The 18,793-nt window shown below is 36.6% G+C and overlaps 4 protein-coding genes across 6 annotated transcripts; 2 read left to right on the top strand and 2 right to left on the bottom strand.

The window, feature by feature from the left end:
- Positions 1–2,402: 2,402 nt before the first annotated feature.
- LOC18607209 (uncharacterized) lies at positions 2,403–4,436 on the bottom strand. The gene has a single exon (XM_018114820.2). It carries the CDS (start codon positions 4,434–4,436, stop codon positions 2,403–2,405), a length of 2,034 nt encoding a protein of 677 aa, XP_017970309.2.
- A 2,676-nt stretch (positions 4,437–7,112) lies between these two features.
- On the top strand, positions 7,113–11,123 carry LOC148763903 (uncharacterized). Its single transcript, XM_088803273.1, has 2 exons — positions 7,113–7,764; positions 10,672–11,123. The coding sequence occupies exons 1-2, from the start codon at positions 7,405–7,407 to the stop codon at positions 10,978–10,980; spliced, it is 669 nt and encodes a 222-aa protein (XP_088659399.1). The 5' UTR covers positions 7,113–7,404; the 3' UTR covers positions 10,981–11,123.
- LOC148763904 (uncharacterized) lies at positions 9,729–10,721 on the top strand. Its single transcript, XM_088803229.1, has one exon. The coding sequence runs from the start codon at positions 9,775–9,777 to the stop codon at positions 10,567–10,569; it is 795 nt and encodes a 264-aa protein (XP_088659355.1). The 5' UTR covers positions 9,729–9,774; the 3' UTR covers positions 10,570–10,721.
- Positions 11,124–13,639: 2,516 nt separating the features above from the next.
- Positions 13,640–18,117, bottom strand: LOC18607214 (ATP phosphoribosyltransferase 2, chloroplastic-like). Of its 3 annotated transcripts, none has more exons than XM_018115703.2 (11): positions 17,575–18,117; positions 17,410–17,469; positions 17,207–17,320; positions 16,815–16,883; positions 16,623–16,730; positions 16,404–16,487; positions 15,351–15,452; positions 15,107–15,220; positions 14,939–15,019; positions 14,668–14,791; positions 13,640–14,048 (listed from the first exon to the last, which is right to left on the bottom strand). In XM_018115703.2, the coding sequence occupies exons 1-11, from the start codon at positions 17,803–17,805 to the stop codon at positions 14,038–14,040; spliced, it is 1,098 nt and encodes a 365-aa protein (XP_017971192.2). In that variant the 5' UTR covers positions 17,806–18,117; the 3' UTR covers positions 13,640–14,037. The 3 variants fall into 3 exon arrangements, with proteins under 3 accessions (XP_017971192.2, XP_007041314.3, XP_007041316.3); XM_007041252.3 differs by having other exon boundaries at positions 14,672–14,791; positions 16,815–16,880; positions 17,575–18,115; XM_007041254.3 differs by having other exon boundaries at positions 14,672–14,791; positions 17,575–18,115.
- Between the last annotated feature and the right edge of the window lie 676 nt (positions 18,118–18,793).

Genomic DNA, 18,793 nt, shown 5'->3' on the forward strand with positions numbered 1-18,793 from the left:
TTGGAGAGAAAAAGAGAGAAAGAGAGATTACCCCATATTGTACACGTTGTAAAGACCTTGAGGGTCCATGTTCCAAGTTGAAAATGGTTTTTGAGACATTTGACGTTTGAGGTATTAGTTGCTGCAATTTGATTTTAGAGACACTTTATGGTTTGTGAGCATTTTGTTTCTATCATAAAACTTATTGCATATTAGAAGGTTATATGTGTCTCTATTTTATAGCTAAACACATTTTATATGCTACCATATGATTTAAGATTGTAGTCATATAGTATACAGCTACACTTTAATTTTGCTGTTGAATCCCATAAATAAGTGCAGCCATACTTTTCCATGCATTGGCTAAGGCTGCACTTAGAAAATGTGCAGCCTTAACCTAAGGCTGCACATTTTTCACCAATAGCTGCAATTTTTTTTGCAGCCAAAGGTGAAAAATGTTGTAGTGTGTTATCATTATGTGAGTATAAAGTAACAAAAGATATTTTCATTAATTACAATTAATTAATCAGTTATTAATCATAAAAATTTATTTTATTTTAAAAAATACAACAACAAATACAATAAAAATAAATATTTATTTAATTTTTTTAAAATAATTCACAAAAGATTTCAAACATTATAACTTAATTTTACGTCCAACGGTAAAAGAATTAATCAAGATACATGAATGTTCCTAAATTGATCCAAACACGTAAAACCTGATTAGGCCCCACTGTCTTAGTTTGGTCCAAATAGTAAAGCTTTCGGGGTTGGGCCCATATAGAATGTTCACGTGAATTAACCTCTTTTGTCTTTTTAAGGCAACTTTTTTTACCAACTCAAGAAATAATTCTAAAATTTTTACCCCTTTTTTTTTAATCTAGTATGGATAAATAATGTATACAACTATTTTACAATAAGATTATTTCAACAGTTGGTGAATGCTAATACCAAGGGCGGAGTTAGTCAAATTTTGTTAAGAGGGCTAAATATAGAAGAATAAGAGTTAAAAATTTTAAAAATCTAATATATTAAATTCAATTAACAATAAAAATATTGATAATAGAAATATGAAATTAAATATAAAAATATAATTTGTAAAATATAAATAAATAAAAATAATATATAAGATTAATATTTTTTTTTATATAATCAAAATTATTTAAATATTTTATATTTAAGATAATTTTATTTCAATTAGATATATTCAACTAGAATATATGAAGGTTTTTAACCGGAAGAGGGAGAGGGGTAGGGAAGCAGGGTACTGGGTACTTTCTCTGACTCTTTTTGACCTCAAAAACGATAGACTCGAGCGAGCTACGAACGTGAACGCGCGATTTAAAGCACGACAACATCACCGACTCCTTAATGTTTTGTCACATCAAGATCGGATATGGTCGGTACTGTCTAAAAGGCTGCAAAGGTACTTTGATATATAACATTCGATGTATACCACGATTGAAAATAAGTGTCTCTTCACTCAAGGCGACAGGCAGAGAGAGAAATAATGAAACATATTTATAAAAATTTTATTTATATGTGACGAAATACAAAGATGAAAAGTTAATTTAAATATCAACGTGTTATAACAAATTACAGTTTAAGGATTTTATTTTGATTTGTTGAATTTTATTGATTCTTATTCTTGTTCTTACCCTTCGTACTATATCTGTATCTTAGTCAGAAGGCAAATGCATTTTCTATTCTTGATCATCGGGTCTTGACTAGTGGTTGCATTATCTTCCTTTGACTTGCAAGAGCCTTGTACGTCTGTTTCATTTGTTTGAGGTGACGTCATTATCATTTTAATCTGTCTTGAACCTGCTTTGGGCCCTCTCCAGCCCTCATTAGATTTGGGGGCAAAATGGTAGAGAAAAAAAATGGGGTTGGCCATACACATAGTCTGCAAAAGGCTTAAATGAAAAATGCGTCCCATCATCCAAACTCCGTGATCATGTCAAGTCTGATAATATCTATATTTGAACTATTAATCCACATACATTGAACATATTCAATTAATTCACACTTATTTTTAACGAGTACATCCACAAAGTGATTAATCTCCCTATAAATCTACTTATATCTCACTTCATCAACTATTTTCTGCAACCTGTTAATATCAACAGAAACTTTCTAGAAAACCCATTAACTTGTTCTTACCTTTCTAATGGTTGTACCTTAATCAGAGACTAAATGTTTTCTCCATGCTTGACTGTTGGGGCTTCATTGGTGGCTACCGTATCTTCCTTTAGCTTGCAATACTGTTGAACACCTGTCTCATTTAGATTTGGGGCCAAAACATTAAAGAAAAGGGGTGGGGTTGGCCCGTACAGTCTGCAAAAGGCTTAAAGGACAAAATACTACTACTTGATAGAAAGTTTGTTCGTTTCATTAACTAGCAATATGTACACATTACATTTTTACATAATTTTGTGTATGACAAAACCGAATTTTCTTCGAATCACTTTTTTCCCGAATGAGTTAACAATATTTATCATCAGCCTAAGCCTTCGTGCAACCTCCGTTGCTTGCCTTCTTCCTGGGTAATTTATCACACATCTTAGTGCCGAACCCCGGTATTTAGCTTTAGCTCTCAGGAGGGGCAAAATCCTCCGGGTCTTGAAAGAAGGTTGCGCATGTGAAAATCTCTCTTTACATCTCATCACTATTGGCAATGGTTTGCAATCGCCCGGGAAGGTTTCTTCTGGCTTTTGTGCAAATCCTGTTAGCCGCTTCCACAGTATCTCTGGGCCTTGTCGCAGATAATTGACTGCTTCTTTGCCCTGTTCTACGATGATCTGTGTAATGCTAGCTTTTACTGAACTGTCTAGTTTTTCATGCTTACCGGTTTGATTCGATTTGAGTTTCGATATTGCGTCCGAGACCAATTCTTCTAACTCGGGATGTTTGGCACCAATCGTCTCGAGAGCAGTCAATGCTCCAGCTTCCATCAAAACACTGCCGTTGATGTCGTGCTTCGCGAGGTAGCAGATCAGAGCTAATCCATGATGCTGTGACTCTTTATCGCCATCAAGTAACTTCATTAAAAGTGGGACACCATTGAATTCAACTATCGATTGCGAATGCTCCATGCTAAGGGCATTCTCTGGACATGCATACTTTTGCAGAGCAATAGCAGCTTCCTTTGCTATTTCTTGGTCCGTACTGCCAAGCCGGGAAACCAGAGGACTGATTACCCAACTATCTTTTGCTGAAAAAGTTCTTGCCAATGAACCCATCGATTTGATAGCCGGAATTCTGAATTTTGTGCCATCAAATTGTTTAATCACTCTCAATAGCTGATCAACAACAGCCTTTGCAGCTGGAGAATTAGTCTTAAACGCCGAATGTCTGAATTCTTGATTTGATTCAGCAATAGATGTTATTTCCCTTATGATCATCAAGCAATTGTACCGTAATTCATCTTGTTCCGTTTCAACCAACTTAGCCAAGCAAAGCATTCCCTTTGTCTCCGTTAATGTCCTACAATTCGAAACACTCCCCTTAGCAAGCACCCATAAAGCCTTCGAACAACTGATTTTCAATTCTAGATTAAGTAAATTGGTTTTAGGACCATTTGCAGATGGCTCAGATGACAACAACGTTACCAGCCGCCATATTACATTCTCTCTAACCAAATCGTATTCCTTCACCTCTGGGTTATACTCTGCTATTTTGGCAATCAAATTCGCCGCCTGAATTTGATCCCTCGCCGGCGATGTTCTTGATAAACCATTTACAACTGTAGATATCATTTCCTTCATAATAATTCTCGTCCTTTCCTGCTCATTAGCTAAAAGACAAAGTGCGTTAGCAGCCGTGATCTGAGCTTCCAGAGAGGAGTTCTTTTTCAAAAGCTTTAGTAAAGGAGGTACTCCGCCTTCCTCAAAAATAATGTTTTTGTACTCGTCTTTTTCTTGAGCAAGTAAACCTAGACATATCGCAGCCTGGACGCGATCTTCTAATTGACGCCCCATTTCGACGGTGGCGATGCAAGACCAGACCAACAATGTATCCGACTCATTCTTGGTCGTTGGGCCTGTGACTCCGTTTTGGGGGTCATAGACGGTAACCAGCCATTCCATATCGCTGATAGAAGCATCCAAAAGGTGGGAGAGCCCGCGAAAACGGGTGGCATTACGGATGGTGAAGAGACTGCTGAGTAGGCTCCGGCACTTGCACTTGGATACAGTGGCCAGTGCGAGCTCAAAGTTATCCTTCACCTTGGCAACGATGCAGTTGATTGGGCGCAGGTAAATGGAAGTTTGAGCAGAGGTGATGAAGCGGATCAATGTCTTCAGCATTTGGGAGATTTGCTTCACTCGCTCCCTTACCTCACAGCATTCCTCCTGGAACGACTTGGCCTCTTCAACCTCTAAGCAAAGTCGCTCCTCCAAGAATATCAAATCAAAGAGTTCCTCCACCTGCTTTTTTGCCTCCCAGGGAAGCATCATTGTAGCTACAGTTCAGTTCAAAATGCCAAAGCACTCCTTGCATCGGAATCGTCATATTGTTCGAACTTGCAATATCGATTGTTTAAATTATCTGATAACGAACCGAACAAGAAAGAAAGAAATCGCGCGATACCCTCGCAGAACTGAAGAAAAGAACCATTTTGGCCCCCGATTTGACTTTCCTTTGCTCAGTTTATTACCCAACAAAATGGTTCAAACCATAACGTATTTGGAGTTTGTGAACAATCAAAAGCAACTTGGGCACTAAGAAATAAAAAAAAAAACGTGGTTCCTGCCATCATAATTCTTGACTTTGGACAGTTGCCACGTGGATCAACATGGTCCTAAAAAAGGACAGTGACAATCTAGAAACCGCGCGCTCTCGAGCTGTATCGTCATCCCCATCGCGAATGTCGTTTTCATTTAACCTTTGTGTCTTGAAATGGACATGGCAGCACTCTATTTTTACTCTATTTTTTATTGATTTGCAATCTAGGGGATGGTAAAATTAGGATCGTGCGGTTTGGGCTAAGAGAATCGAACGCACTGACAGGATTTTGAGGCGTGTTGCAAAACACCCAGTTTGGAATAAGAAAAAGAAAAACCGACAACAAATTAACATGGCTTCTGTCTGGCAGAAGAGGATCCAGATATCGGGACATCTTTTCGTTATACTTCGACGCCCCTCCAACAAACACCCACTAAGATTTAACTACTAATTAAGCTATCGTCCGCATTTCACAAGTTAAAAATGATATAAACATTTAAATAATCAATTTTACTTTAATATTTATTTGATGTAAGATTCATGATTTTTTATTGAGACTGTTGCAGTAGATCAAGAGAAACATTTTTGAAACTTACTGTTGTTTCAAATGCTATGATGTAAATGTGAGAACAGAAAAAGAGAAAGAGACAGGTGCGTTTCAATAACTTTAAAAGTTTAAAATAAAATATTTAAATGAGACATTTTCATTGAAATTAAGAAAAAAAATTTTATGTTTTGAATAATTAAATTTATATTTTTAATTTGATATATTCAAATATTTATTATGAAATATCAAAAATATTTAACTATTATAATTATTTTATATTTTTTAAATAGTTAATATAAAATTAATAATTAAGATTTTTAATTCAAATAAATTAACTATCACATAAAATTAAGATAATATAATAATATAATATAAACTTTAAATTAAAATAAAAAAGTATGCAAAGATTAGAACAATAATACTTAACTATTGAATGCTTATTGTAAATTGTAAATGAGGTTCACAATTTTATAAAAATAATAACATAATAAAATTTTTATATTTTTTTTGAATGAAAATTGAAGTTAAAAAAAAAGAGCAAATAAAGAAAGACGAATTCAAAAATGGATATTATAAATTAAAAAAGTTAATTTTATATATATAAATAAAATAATTGTTAAAAATTATTATTTGGTTAGAAATATAAAAAATAAGTGAGAAAAAAATAGTTATTGAAGATGATTTTATTTACAAGAAAGAAAAGAAAAGGGTTAAGGGTCAGATGCTTCGATACCATAAGCAAACATATAGTGAAAATGAGTTGAAGGGTATTTGATTTTGATTGGTATTTCACAACATATACAAGAGAGTTGCTATTGACAACATCACTTGACAGGGTACAAGATAAAAACAGAATTCATGGTTACTGAAATTTACATGACTAACATTCAAAATATATACAGTCACTCCCCAAGCTTACTCCAAATCCTCACACCTGCTTGGATGCATCAAAAAGGTAGCAGGGCATAGCCAATCTGCGCCCGCTGCATCTTGTTACCCCTCTATCTAAGCAAACCCATGGAGAAAGGAACAGCATCGAACTCAATTATTGACTCTGAATGAAATTCCCTGGACCGGTAAACTTTTGCAAAGCATGTGCTTATTGGAAAGCAGCGAGCCTAAAGTACCAATTACTCGAGTCTCGCGGAATGGGGAAATCCTCGCCAGCAAACCAAGGGAGTAGTGATGGCTAGAATTTGCAGTATAGTCACCAATATCAGATTCAGCAGCAGCTGTTATCTCCATTATAGTCGTCAAGCAGTGGTGATTTACAGCGTCAGTTTGCATGAAGAAAGTTAAAAGGAGCTACCCTTTTGGCTTGAACTCGCGACTTTATTGCTTCTTGAATTGAATATTGGAAGAATACTTTCGCTTTCCAATCGCACATTCCCACAACAATGAAAAGAGGCGCATAAGACAAGAAGTGGGCCTCTTTTCGCAACCATCGCGAGTTTAACTTCCTAGAACTGAACAAGATCTCCAAGTCTCGCTAGACACAACATGATTGGTCCATGTGTCGGACCAATTGTCTAATACTTTCCGATTTGCTAAATTCATGGGTTCTGTCGTTTTGTGATCCTCGAGATGTTTGGGGTACTACTTTCTAGATCACCGCTGCTGACAGGACTAAAATTCTCCAAAATTTTGCCGAATAGGAAATTTGCAAAACGTGCACATTAAGATATGTGATACAGTCAAGTCATGGTTGCTTATTGACTTCGGGTGGAAACGCGAGCCAAAATCAGAGACTTGAGCAAAATCGCGCTACTGCCTACTGATAAATCTTTTCCAGGATTTCTCTACTACTTTATACTCAGACTTCCGATCCTAGACAAGATAAACTAGATATCGCGCGATAGAACAGGAAAATTCGAGCGTTACCCCGCATGTATCTTCTCCCAGTTCAGACAATAAGAGTAAAAAAAAAAATCAGGGAAAACCTGAGAATCGGCTGTGACCGCACTATCTATTAAGCATTGGGACACCTTTTCTCTGAAAATCGCCAGATTCGGGTCTATTCATACAATCTGTTTAGGAGTGAAAGATCCTTTACGGAACCTGTTGGGACCATTTTCTTCTCCTTATTTAAAGCCACATCGTTTGTTTAGCCAAGACAGAAAAACCTTGAGCGAACTCTCTCTTCACTTTCATCGATGGCGATAGTCCTAAAGAATCTTAAGAAGACGGATATCGAGAAACGATTGACGATCCCAAGCAAGGCCCTCCGTTCTTTCCCTCCTCTAAGTGACAAGCATATGGTGGATTTTGCGGTTAGAGACGAGGAGAGTGGCCGTGTCTGGAAGTTTCGAATTTACACTCGTAAGAAGAACAACAACAAGTACCTGAAGCCGGTTCTTACCAAAGGATGGCGAGAGTTTGTTTGCAGCAAACAGCTGAGGATTGGTGATAGAGTTGCGTTTTACAAACAAGCTGGCGCTGTTAAGTATCGTGTCAAAGTGGAAAGACCACTTAAAATTTTTGGTGCTTCGGTATTTCCTTCCCAGGAGTCTGTGGTTTGTTAATGTAGCACAGAAGCTTGTCTAATTCGTATGGGTTCAACTGTTGTAGGATTTCTTGTAATTCTGATAAAAAATGCTTTGTAAATATACTGATTAGCAATAAATTTTGTTCTTGTTTAATCGGATCATATTCATGGGCTACTTCTTCTATCATTTTTGCCTATAAAAATAGAATTGAAAACAGAGCACAAACAGAGTAGTTTTATTTTCTGTAACTGGGAATCTCCTCAAGTTACTACTACCAATAATTCTCTTAGTTGCTAATCAAGATGGATTATTTAAAGGGTAGCTAGTATTTCCTCTGCTAAAAAGAATAGAAAGAGAGCTAAAAGCACTTGATTCTCCAATTTATGATCTTTAGCTCGTCCCTGGTCAGTGCAAAGAGAACTACATCTTACAATTTCAGAAGAAAGACAAGGAAGAAAAATGATGAAGATGAAGGAGGAGAACAACAGAGGATGAAACTTTGTCAAATTAGCCAATGATTCAGGGTTCAATAGATGTAGGCAATTTCATCATTTCTAGATAACAATCGAACATCATCACTGCATCAGTCTACTGGGGTTGAGACTTGGGAGACGATCGAAATAAAAACCGTCAGAGTGAGCAGGGAGCCATACCACACTCATTGATAGATCTCTATATTTCTACGTCACCAAATTTGGAGCAAGAGATTAAGATTGACCAATCCTTAATTTTGAAATATCCAGACTCAAATTCGATTAAAATTTAACTACTCGTACTATACTCATATTTGAATAAAAATAAATTACTTAATACTCAAATTGGATTATTAGTACTTACTAAAAAAATCTAAACTTAAACCCAAAATAAAGAATAAATTTTAATATATATTAATAAATATATATAATCATACTCATATACTAAATAAGACATCAAAATAGAAACCATCTGAGTAAGAGAGAGCAATACCACATTCATTGGTAGATTTCTTTATTTCCATGTTATCAAATTTGGGCAACAGAATAGACTGTTTTATTAATTTTAAAATATTTAAACTTGAATCTAATTAAAATTTAATTATTCATATTATATACAGGAATCCAAATAAAAATAAACACTTAATATTTGAATTCAATTATTAATACTTACTAAAAATCTAAACTTCAATTTGAAGTAAAAAATAAATTTTAAAAAGGTTTTATGTATATATTAATAAATATTTATAATCTAATTTGTATAATACATAATTAAATTTTATCCGAATTCGTGACCAATAATAATTTTACGACTCAAACACACGTAAAAGATGTAGGGGCCACCTCTTTCTGTTTTCTTGGAGTTCGTAAAACAAAAAGTGGATTAGAAAAATATTTTTCTTGTTTTCTCCGTGGGGCCAGGGCGGTCATCGTTACTGGTAGTTTTGAGTCGCACTACAAAATGAAAGAAAAACTGCTGGGTGGGCTGATAGTCGAGCAAGCAGCACTCCATCAGTCGACGGCCTTTATCTTTTCTAGAAGACCAATTAATCCTGCTTTAAACGGCTCGTTGAAATCGGGAGGCAACGGAAACAGAACCGACCGAGTGAGCACAAAAATCGAGCGATACCACATCCATGGGCAGATTTCTTTATTACCATGTTCATCAAATTTGGAGCAAGAGAGGAGCATGATTATGCGCTTTAAATTATAAAATAGAGAGTTGATTACGTGGTTCCGATTCGCCCCATATCACTATCAATGTACTGGCTTTTGCACGATAAAGAAGAAGAGAGCGACGCCTCGCGCCCATATCAGCGGAACCGTGCGATACTGATAGGACAATGCGAGCGAAAAAAACACAGTATCATGAAATCAATCTACCCTGTAAACTTGCGGTTGGTGTCTGCATTTGAACATTTTGGTTTTTAAGACAAAAAAGAATTGCGCGATCAGGACCACTAAATCTGATTCGCGCTATATCACAGTACCGATCCTTACCACAGTTTCTCTTTTATATATAGCCCTGTCAAGCTAGCTCTTCATTCCCATTTTGCCTTTCGCAATGGCAGTATTGTCCAAGGTTCTCACAAAGACAGATGTCCAGAAGAGATTGTCCGTTCGGACGGTGAATAAAAAATGTTTCCTGGATTTCGGAAACAAGCATAAGGTGGAGTTTAAGGTCGAAGACAAGAATGGCGACGTCTGGCCATTTGTTTGTTCTACAAGGAAGGGGCAAGATTATCCAAAGCCGGTTCTGAGTAAGGGATGGCTTCGGTTCGTCCGCCGGTGGAAGCTTGCGATTGGTGATAGAGTGGTACTTCACGAAATTCAGGGCAAAGCTGGTACGGGGCTTTACAGAATTGAAGTGATCAAGAGAGCAAAGCAGTCACCTGGGGTTCTTTCGCCTTCCATTCTGAACCATGACGGTGATAGATCCATGGGAAACATCGGCAAGGAGCCAACCGGAACCACCCACAGCACTGATCAAGCCATGGCATACAACCAGACGGACGGGCCTCGCGACCAAACTGTTTCCACTGTAACCTCCCACAGCACTGATCAAGCCATGGCATACAAGCAGACGGAAGGGCTCCGTGACCAACCCGTTTCCGCTGTAACCTTCCACAGCACTGATCAGGCCATGGCATACAACCAGACGGAAAGACTCAATGACCTACCCGTTACCGATAGGGTTGGTTCGACAATGGTAGAATTTATTTGTCTGAAGCCACGTGTGCAAGTTAAAGAACCCAAATTCATCGACTTCTTTGAGTTAGAGTCACAAGACCGAAAAGGAAAAGATATGGTTGAGAGTCCAAGTACGAGCTTGACAACTCGTTTCTTTGAGTTCCTTTGATTGGCTTTCACCTGCTATTCTCCTGTATCTTTTTGTGCTTAGTTAAAATTTGATACCGGAAATGTTTTGTTGTATACTATTTCCTCGAGGATGTAATGCAAATTACCAAGCAAGTCCCTCCGTTCTTTCCCTCCTCTAAGTGACGAGCATATGGTGGATTTTGCGGTTAGAGACGAGGAGAGTGGCCGTGTCTGGAAGTTTCGAATTTACACTCGTAAGAAGAAGAACAACAGCAAGTACCTGAAGCCGGTTCTTATCAAAGGATGGCGAGAGTTTGTTTGCAGCAAACAGCTGAGGGTTGGTGATAGAGTTGCGTTTTACAGTGCGGAAGAACAAGCTGGCGCTGTTAAGTATCGTGTCAAAGTGGAAAGGCCACTTAAAATTTTTGGTGCTTTGGTATTTCCTTCCTAGGAGTCTCTGTTTTGTTAATGTAGCAAAGAAGCTTGTCTATTTCGTATGGTTTCAACTGTTGTAGGGTTTCTTGTAATTCTGACAAAAAATGCTTTGTAAATATACTGATTAGTGATAAATTTTGTTCTTCTTTGATCGGATCATATTCATGGGGCTACTTCTTCTATCATTTTTGCCTATAAAAATAGAATTGAAAACAGAGCACAAACAGAGTAGTTTTATTTTCTGTAACCGGGTATCTCCTCAAGTTACTACTACCGATAATTCTTTTAGTCGCTAATCAAGATGGATTATTTAAAGGGTAGCTAGTATTTCCTCTGCCAAAAAGAATAGAAACAGAGCTAAAAGCACTTGATTCTCTAATTTATGATCTTTAGCTGGTCCCTGGTCAGTGCAAAGAGAACTACATCTTACAATTTCAGAAGAAAGACAAGGAAGAAAAATGATGAAGATGAAGGAGGAGGCCAACAGAGGATGAAACTTGGTCAAATTAGCCAATGATTCAGGGTTCAATAGATGTAGGCAATTTCATCATTTCTAGATAATAATCGAACATCATCACTGCATCAGTCTGCTGGGGTTGAGACTCGGGAGAGGATCGAAGCCATACCACATTCATTGATAGATCTCTATATTTCTATGTCATCAAATTTGGAGCAAGAGATTAAGATTGACGACTCCTTAATTTTGAAATATCCAAACTCAAATTCGATTAAAATTTAATTACTCGTACTATACTCAAATTTGAATAAAAATAAATTACTTAATAGTCAAATTGGATTATTAATATTTACTAAAAAATCTACACTTAAACCCCAAATAAAAATTAAATTTTAATAAATATTTATAATCATACTCATATACTAAAATATTAATTTTAAAATATTTAAACTCAAAACTAATTAAAATTTAATTATTCATATTATATATCCGAATCCAAATTAAAATAAGCACTTAATATTTGAATTCAATTATTAATACTTACAAAAGTCTAAACTTCAATTTGAAATAAAAAATAAATTTTAAAAAAGTTTTATGTACATATTAATAAATATTTATAATCTAATTTGTATAATAAATAATTAAATTTTATCCGAATTCGTGACCAATAATAATTTTACGACTCAAACACACGAAAAAGATAGAGTGGACCACCACTTTCAACTTACTTGGAGTTAGTAAAACAAAAAGTGGATTAGAAAAATATTTTTTTTTGTTTTCTCCACGGGGCCAGGGCGGCGGTCATTGTCACTCGTAGTTTTGACTCGCGCAAAATGAAAGAAAAACTGCAGAGTGGGCTGATAGTCGAGCAAGCATCACTCCATCAGTCGACGGCCTTTATCTTTTCTTGAAGCTCAATTAATCCTACTTTAAACGGCTCGTTGAGAATCGGTAGACGACCGAAACAGAACCGACCGAGTGGGCACAAAAATCGAGCGATACCACATCCAGTGGCACATTGCTCTGTTACTATGTTCATCAGATTTGGGAATAGAGATGAACAATGATTATGCCTTTAAATTATAAAATAAAGGGTTGATTACGTAGTACCCAGGGTGTTTCCTTATTGATATGGTACGTCACTTTCAACCCCATATCACTATCAATGTACTGCATTCACACTTTGAAGAAGAAGAGAGAAACGCCTCGCGCCATATCAGCAGAACCGAGCGATACTAGTGCGAGAGAGTCGACTGTAAACTTGTTGTTGGTGTCAGCATATTATCGCGCATATCTCCTGTTAGCGAGATCAGGAGAAAAAGAAATCTGATTCGTGCTAATACAATACCAACCATTGCCACATTGTCGTCTATAAATGGGCATTTCATTGTTACTCTGGCTAACATAGAAACTCTCATTTTTTGCCTTTAGCAATGGCAGTATTCTCTAAACTGCTTACAGAGACAGATGTCGAGAAGAGATTGTCTGTTCCGACACAGAATAAAAAATGTTTCCTAGATTTCGGAAACCAGCATTAGGTGTTGCTTAAGGTCGTAGACGAGAATGATAAGGTCTGGCGATTTGTTTGTTCTATAAGGAAGCAAGGTCATCCAAAGCAGGTTCTGAGTCAGGGATGGCTTCCGTTCGTCCGCCGGTGGAAGCTTGCGATTGGTGATAGAGTGTTACTTCACAAAATTCAGGACAAAGCAGGTAAGGGGCTCTACAGAATTGAAGTGATCGAGAGAGCAAAGCAGTCACCTGGGGTTCTTTCGCCTTCCATTCTGAACCATGACGGTGATAGTACCATGAGGAACTTCGGCAAGGAGCCAGCCGGTTCCACTGTAACCTCCCACAGCAATGATCAGGCCATGACATACAACCTGACGGAAAGACTCAATGACCTACCTATTACCGATGGGGTTGGTTCGAAGATGGTAGAATTTATTTGTCTGAAGCCACGTGCAAGTTAAAGAACCCAAATTCATCGACTTCTTCGAGTTAGAGTCACGACTGCAGAGGAAAAGATATAGTTGAGAGTCCAAGTACGAGTCTGACAACTCGTTTCTTTGAGTTCCTTTGATTGGCTTTCACCTGCTATTTTCCGGTATCTATTTGTGCTTAGTTAAAATTTGTTACTGGAAATGTTTTGTTGTATTCCTCAAGGATGCAATGAGAATTACCAAGCAGAGAGATTTCATCTGAAGAAAAGCTAACAGACTACATATAAATCCAGTGACTGCATTTCCATAAAACGAATCTCAAACTAGTAATGTTACAGATAACTTCCAGTAGTCATACACAATCAGAAGGAAAATGTGCTTTTCTATATCATCCTTATCATTACAATGGGGAAGAAAAAGAGCAGGTAAAAGAAACAAGGTACAGGAGAAAAAGAAAGCACAACACAAAACTTTGGAGGTCCTAACTCTCGCCAAAGTAGTTTTCAAACCACCTTGGAAACCTAAGTGCTCAAAAATTCTTCAGCATTGATATGAAATGCAAGTAAACCACCCATTCATCCACTGGAAGGACTAGAGGCCAAGCTTTGAAAGAAGTTCTCTCCATCTTGGCGTCTCTTCATCGAAAATGTAGGTCAACGGTGAAATTAGCACCCCACTACCTCCAACCTGCACCAGACAACATTCAAATTTACTAACCTGGAAGAGCAAAAATGAAATCCTTGTTCGTTAACTCCCACCCTTCTTTTGGGTTGGGGATGCTGTTATAGACAGGAAGGTTTTAGGGACAAGTATTTGGACACATAACCAAGTGTAACTATAAGCTTAATAAATAAAAAGGAATCTCTATGCACCTAAAAACCCATCAATTCTCCATAAACCAAACAAATTTTTCTTCCTGTAGAAAGAACTATGTATGCATTCATGGTGCTTATGCTGCCTAAAAATATAGCAGGCATGTTTGATCCACCTACAAACCCATCAATTCTTAATGAACGCATTAAGTAGTTCTTTTTCTTTATTTTGGGACAACGAATTATGCACATAACTAATCTAAAGAAGTACAGTTCATCTTTTCATTATGGCCATAAGCAGCCAGAAAATTTCTCAGAAGCAAGGAAATGCACAAGATGTAGTGGCATGGTCATTTGAATACAAATAAAAACTCAAATTTAAATCCCATAAACAAATAGTATTAGGAATGAACTAGTGCTGAAAACAAAGCAAGCACAAAGCCACAATTTCCATATTAAACAGGTAGCCTTTATTATATCTCATCATAACTTACTTACTGCTCTCAACTGTTGTACAGACTTGTAAAGAGCCTTCTTGGGCACACATATGACTGTGGCATAGCAGTCAGCGACTGCCTTTCCATCACGCTTGGAAAAAACTGGACTTACTGTGGGCCCCTGCAAATACAAACATGAATAATTTTTAAAAGCCTTCTCAAATGTAGCAATAGCATTATGAAGATCTTAACACAACTCAGATTAAAATTGGTATTGATTCCATCCTAAAAGCAACAATCCAGATAGCCAAATCATCTCAAAACTCACCTGCAACCCAGCTAATGATGGCTGGCTCAGTATTCGCTCAGCCACTTCCTCTGCGCTACTACCCCTCATATTTGCAGTTACCTGCCATAGAAAACACATATGAACCATAAGAATACAGGGAGGAAAAGGAAAAGACAACCACATGATTGGAATCATGAATATCTGCACCATGAACTGGCCAATTGCCCTCAAATGAGCCTCAAATCTTTCAAGAATCTCATGTGTTGTGTCCAGTGCACCTTTCCGCTGGATTAATGCTTTTCGGCTTGCAACTAGAACAGCCTGAAGAAAATTGAACTCTAGAGATCAGGCAAGATTTTCTAAAAGCAAATCATTTTCAAATAGCATACTCAAGACTACAAGATCATATCTTGAAAGTTGCATGAACAGGAAAAGACATAGATCTGCTTACTTGGCTTTCCAATACAACACCACCTTCAATTTCTTTCAAGTTGTTCTCCCTCAGTGTTGTCCCACTACTCACAAGGTCCAAAATTGCATCAGCTATTCCCATCTATATTAACAAGAAAGAGAACTGATTTCTATAAACATCACAAAGATAAACAGAAGCATTACATTTCCAGATAGCATCATCCTAATCTACAAATCCTAGCACTCCCTTTTAAATGTCACTTCCTTCAATAAGGCAACAAAATTTTGTTCAGTCAAATATCAACAGGTGAAAACATAAAGGAAAATACAGGGGAACATAGCAAGGTAAATTTCTACATAGTTAACTGAGCTATATCTGAAATCTCATCTGCTATTCATTTTTGACAAAGTGAGCAAGTTTCATCAACTTTAAGAACAGTGCAGAGATGCCTTTAGGGTCAACTACCCAACTAAAAAAGGGGTTTTTCCCCTTTGAATAACAATTCAATATGATGGAATTGTTAGTAAGGAAGCATTTTTTCAGCTACTCACCACCTGGTAAGCTTCTTTCTCTTCTTTCCCCTATTTAGCATCTTAGTTTCTATGCTTGCTAAGTCCCTTTTCATCTTTTTGGCAAATAGACAACCCTGCCCTTCAATCACTACGTTCTTTTTCTCAACTGGCCATTTCATTTGTACAAGCATAACTTAATCATCTAACCCTGGAAAGGTAAAAAACCATTTTTACCATAGTCATGCTCATCACCTATCAAATAATGCTTGCCTACGCAATTTAATCAAAATCACAAAAAGGAAAAGGATTAAAATCCAAAGGAGAGAGAGATCAGCATATATAGTTTATGCATCCAGGAAATAATCTTAAGTTCTTATGCAGTGAAATGATAACGAAGAAATTAGCCAAGATGTATGAGAATCTAAGTGTTGAAGTTTCTGCAAATTCAGTATTCTTCCTTCAGGAAGGCAAATATATGCATAATATTTATAGAACCGTAGAAGGATGAGTAACTCTCTCTTTCAATTTTAAATAATTACAAAGAGAAAACTAAATTGCAGGTACTCAGGTTAATTCTCACCGCAGGAGCTGCCTCTAAGGCCCCATCAGCAGTTGAAAATATCACATGCTTCAATCCGTTTTCTTTCATAAATTTAGGACCAAGCTGTACAGAAAGATGGAAAAGAAATTAAATTCCAATAGAAACATTCTCCAAATAAGCTAACCAAAACATATTGTACCAGAAATTAATTCCCAAAAGCAATATAATTTACAAAAATTAGTGAAGCGCATGTCATACATAAGTGAAGCCAGTTGCAACTCTTAGAGGTTTCTCAACAGTCCACTGGGGCATCCGGGCTAGCTCCTTCAGTGAATTGATATTCTCAAAGATCCCATACTTAGGAATCTGAAAAAACAAAATACAAATCATCACTGGCAGGGATATCAGGAAGATGAAGCTGGCTATTTACTTGAAACAAAGAACACTTACTGCAAGGGATAAATGGCAATCTCCATACTCGAGGGCATCATGAACAATGATAAGATCTTCATTACCCTGCTAAAAATTACTGAAACAATTAATTTTTCAATCTGCATTCATTTTTACAAGGTCTACTCTTTTCATTTATCGGCAGAAAAGGATAAGTGCATTATTAGAATAAACCCCATCACATCCAAGGTCAATTCTAGATAACTCAAACAATAACATATAAGAACTAGCTCTAAGCTGACATGGCAAAAATAATCTGCAAGCCTGGAATCTACATATTACAGAATCACTGCATAGAATTAGATATTTTGATTCTGCGTAACATTTTCATAATGACAGAGCACTGGAAAGGATGCCTTTAGTTAGATAGTATTCTATACTTTAATTCTTACCTGCCCATATTCACTGACAGTATCTAGCCCCACGATACCAAGATCTAAATCTCCAGATAACAATTTCCGGACAATGTCTTTGGGCCTCTGAAACCAGACTCCCAAATTGGAAAGCTGGGAAAAAAACAAAATAAAGTTTGAATACCAATCATACATAAACAATACACAGGTGCAAAGTACAATGCAAATTGTGGTACACAAACCTGCGGTATTTGGGCAACATATTGCCGGGGATTGACCTGTTTAACTGACAATTGACAATCCTTTTGCAGAAAATACAGAAGAATTGGAAGGGGTCAGAATATAGGATGTGATAAAGAATAATTGAAATTGCTAGAGGCAAAATTTTAAAACTGTGAAACCATCACCTTAAGTAGATCGAGAGTGTCGGCAGCCATGCGTCCTTTGCTAGGCAAGCCGAGACGAATCTCATCCCTTTCAGCGATTCTACTATCGAGTTTGCCATTAACGACTGCCGTTTGGGACTGCGACGAGCAACAAGAGATGAAGCTTCGTTTAGAGACAGATATGTACAGCGACGGACAAGGACCAGAGACTGAGAAGAGGCATTGTTGGAAATACGGCTGCAACGGAGACATTTCTATGGCTTCCAATGTAAAACCTTAGTTATCCGTTTCTCTCTCTACGAAAATTATTGCAAAAGACAAAAAGGCAAGTTCAAAGGCTGCTAAAGAGAGAAGAGAGGAAGGAAATGAGAGAGATATGAGAGGAAGAAAAAAAGGGAAGGAAAATAAAAGAAAGAGACAAAGTGGGAAGCCGCCGCTGATATAAGGACCGGCGACGGAAACGACGTAGTCGTCGGCGGTGAAAAACTAGATTTGACTTTTGAGGAATGGCGAGCGAAAGCTAGCGGCTAGAATTGGTGAGAGAAGAGAGGAAGGAAAGAGAAAATGATATCTTTTTAGAGATCAGTGAGAAAACTACGTCGTTTTGATAAAAAAAAAAGGAAAGAGAAAAGAAAGAAGGAAAAGAGCAAGGCAGGCCTGATCAACTTCCAAGCCCAGTTTAAATTGGACTTGGGCCCCTAAACTTGGGTCAAACCTATAATAATTGGAGTATATCTTAATCATTCTTTTATTTTTATATTATTTATTCAAACTTTAATTTTGTAGAATGATTAAAATAATGATATTATTTTATAAAATTAAATAATAATAACAATAAATGTATAAAAAATTTTAAATTTCGGGAGTAAATTAATTTTACTTCAAATCCCAAGGTATTCTTTTGTGATTATATTGCTGAATCTAACTATTTTGAAACAAACTTTTTTTATTAAATTCAAAAAAAAAATATTATTATTAAACATCATATAAAAAATAAAATTTTAAATTAATACATAAATTCAATTCCCGTTCAATTTGTATTGTCCCCAAATTTTTAAATCGAATTGTTTTTCATAATTTATTAACTCATACATACCAAAAAAATAACTAAATCGAAACCCAAAACCAAAATTAACATTTGAAATTTTGATAAGAAAAAGTTCAAGAATATATTTAAATTTAAATTAGAAAAAAAAACGAAAATCCAAGTTTACAGCACATGTTGTGATGTCACTTTACT

This window comes from Theobroma cacao, chromosome 2, assembly GCF_053813885.1.
Source record: "Theobroma cacao isolate CCN51 chromosome 2, ASM5381388v1, whole genome shotgun sequence".
NCBI lineage: Eukaryota > Viridiplantae > Streptophyta > Magnoliopsida > Malvales > Malvaceae > Theobroma > Theobroma cacao.

Bases quoted from the DNA above. Each gene is read 5' to 3' on its own strand.
- LOC18607209 (XM_018114820.2), bottom strand. From the start codon at position 4,436: ATGATGCTTCCCTGGGAGGCAAAAAAGCAGGTGGAGGAACTCTTTGAT.
- LOC148763903 (XM_088803273.1), top strand. From the start codon at position 7,405: ATGGCGATAGTCCTAAAGAATCTTAAGAAGACGGATATCGAGAAACGA. The intron at 7,765-10,671 runs GTTTGTTAATGT...ATGTAATGCAAA, and splicing joins TTCCTTCCCAGGAGTCTGTG to TTACCAAGCAAGTCCCTCCG.
- LOC148763904 (XM_088803229.1), top strand. From the start codon at position 9,775: ATGGCAGTATTGTCCAAGGTTCTCACAAAGACAGATGTCCAGAAGAGA.
- LOC18607214 (XM_007041254.3), bottom strand. From the start codon at position 17,805: ATGTCTCCGTTGCAGCCGTATTTCCAACAATGCCTCTTCTCAGTCTCT. The intron at 17,470-17,574 runs GTGATGGTTTCA...TTTCTGCAAAAG, and splicing joins ACACTCTCGATCTACTTAAG to GATTGTCAATTGTCAGTTAA. The intron at 16,884-17,206 runs GTAAGAATTAAA...AGTAATTTTTAG, and splicing joins CTGTCAGTGAATATGGGCAG to CAGGGTAATGAAGATCTTAT.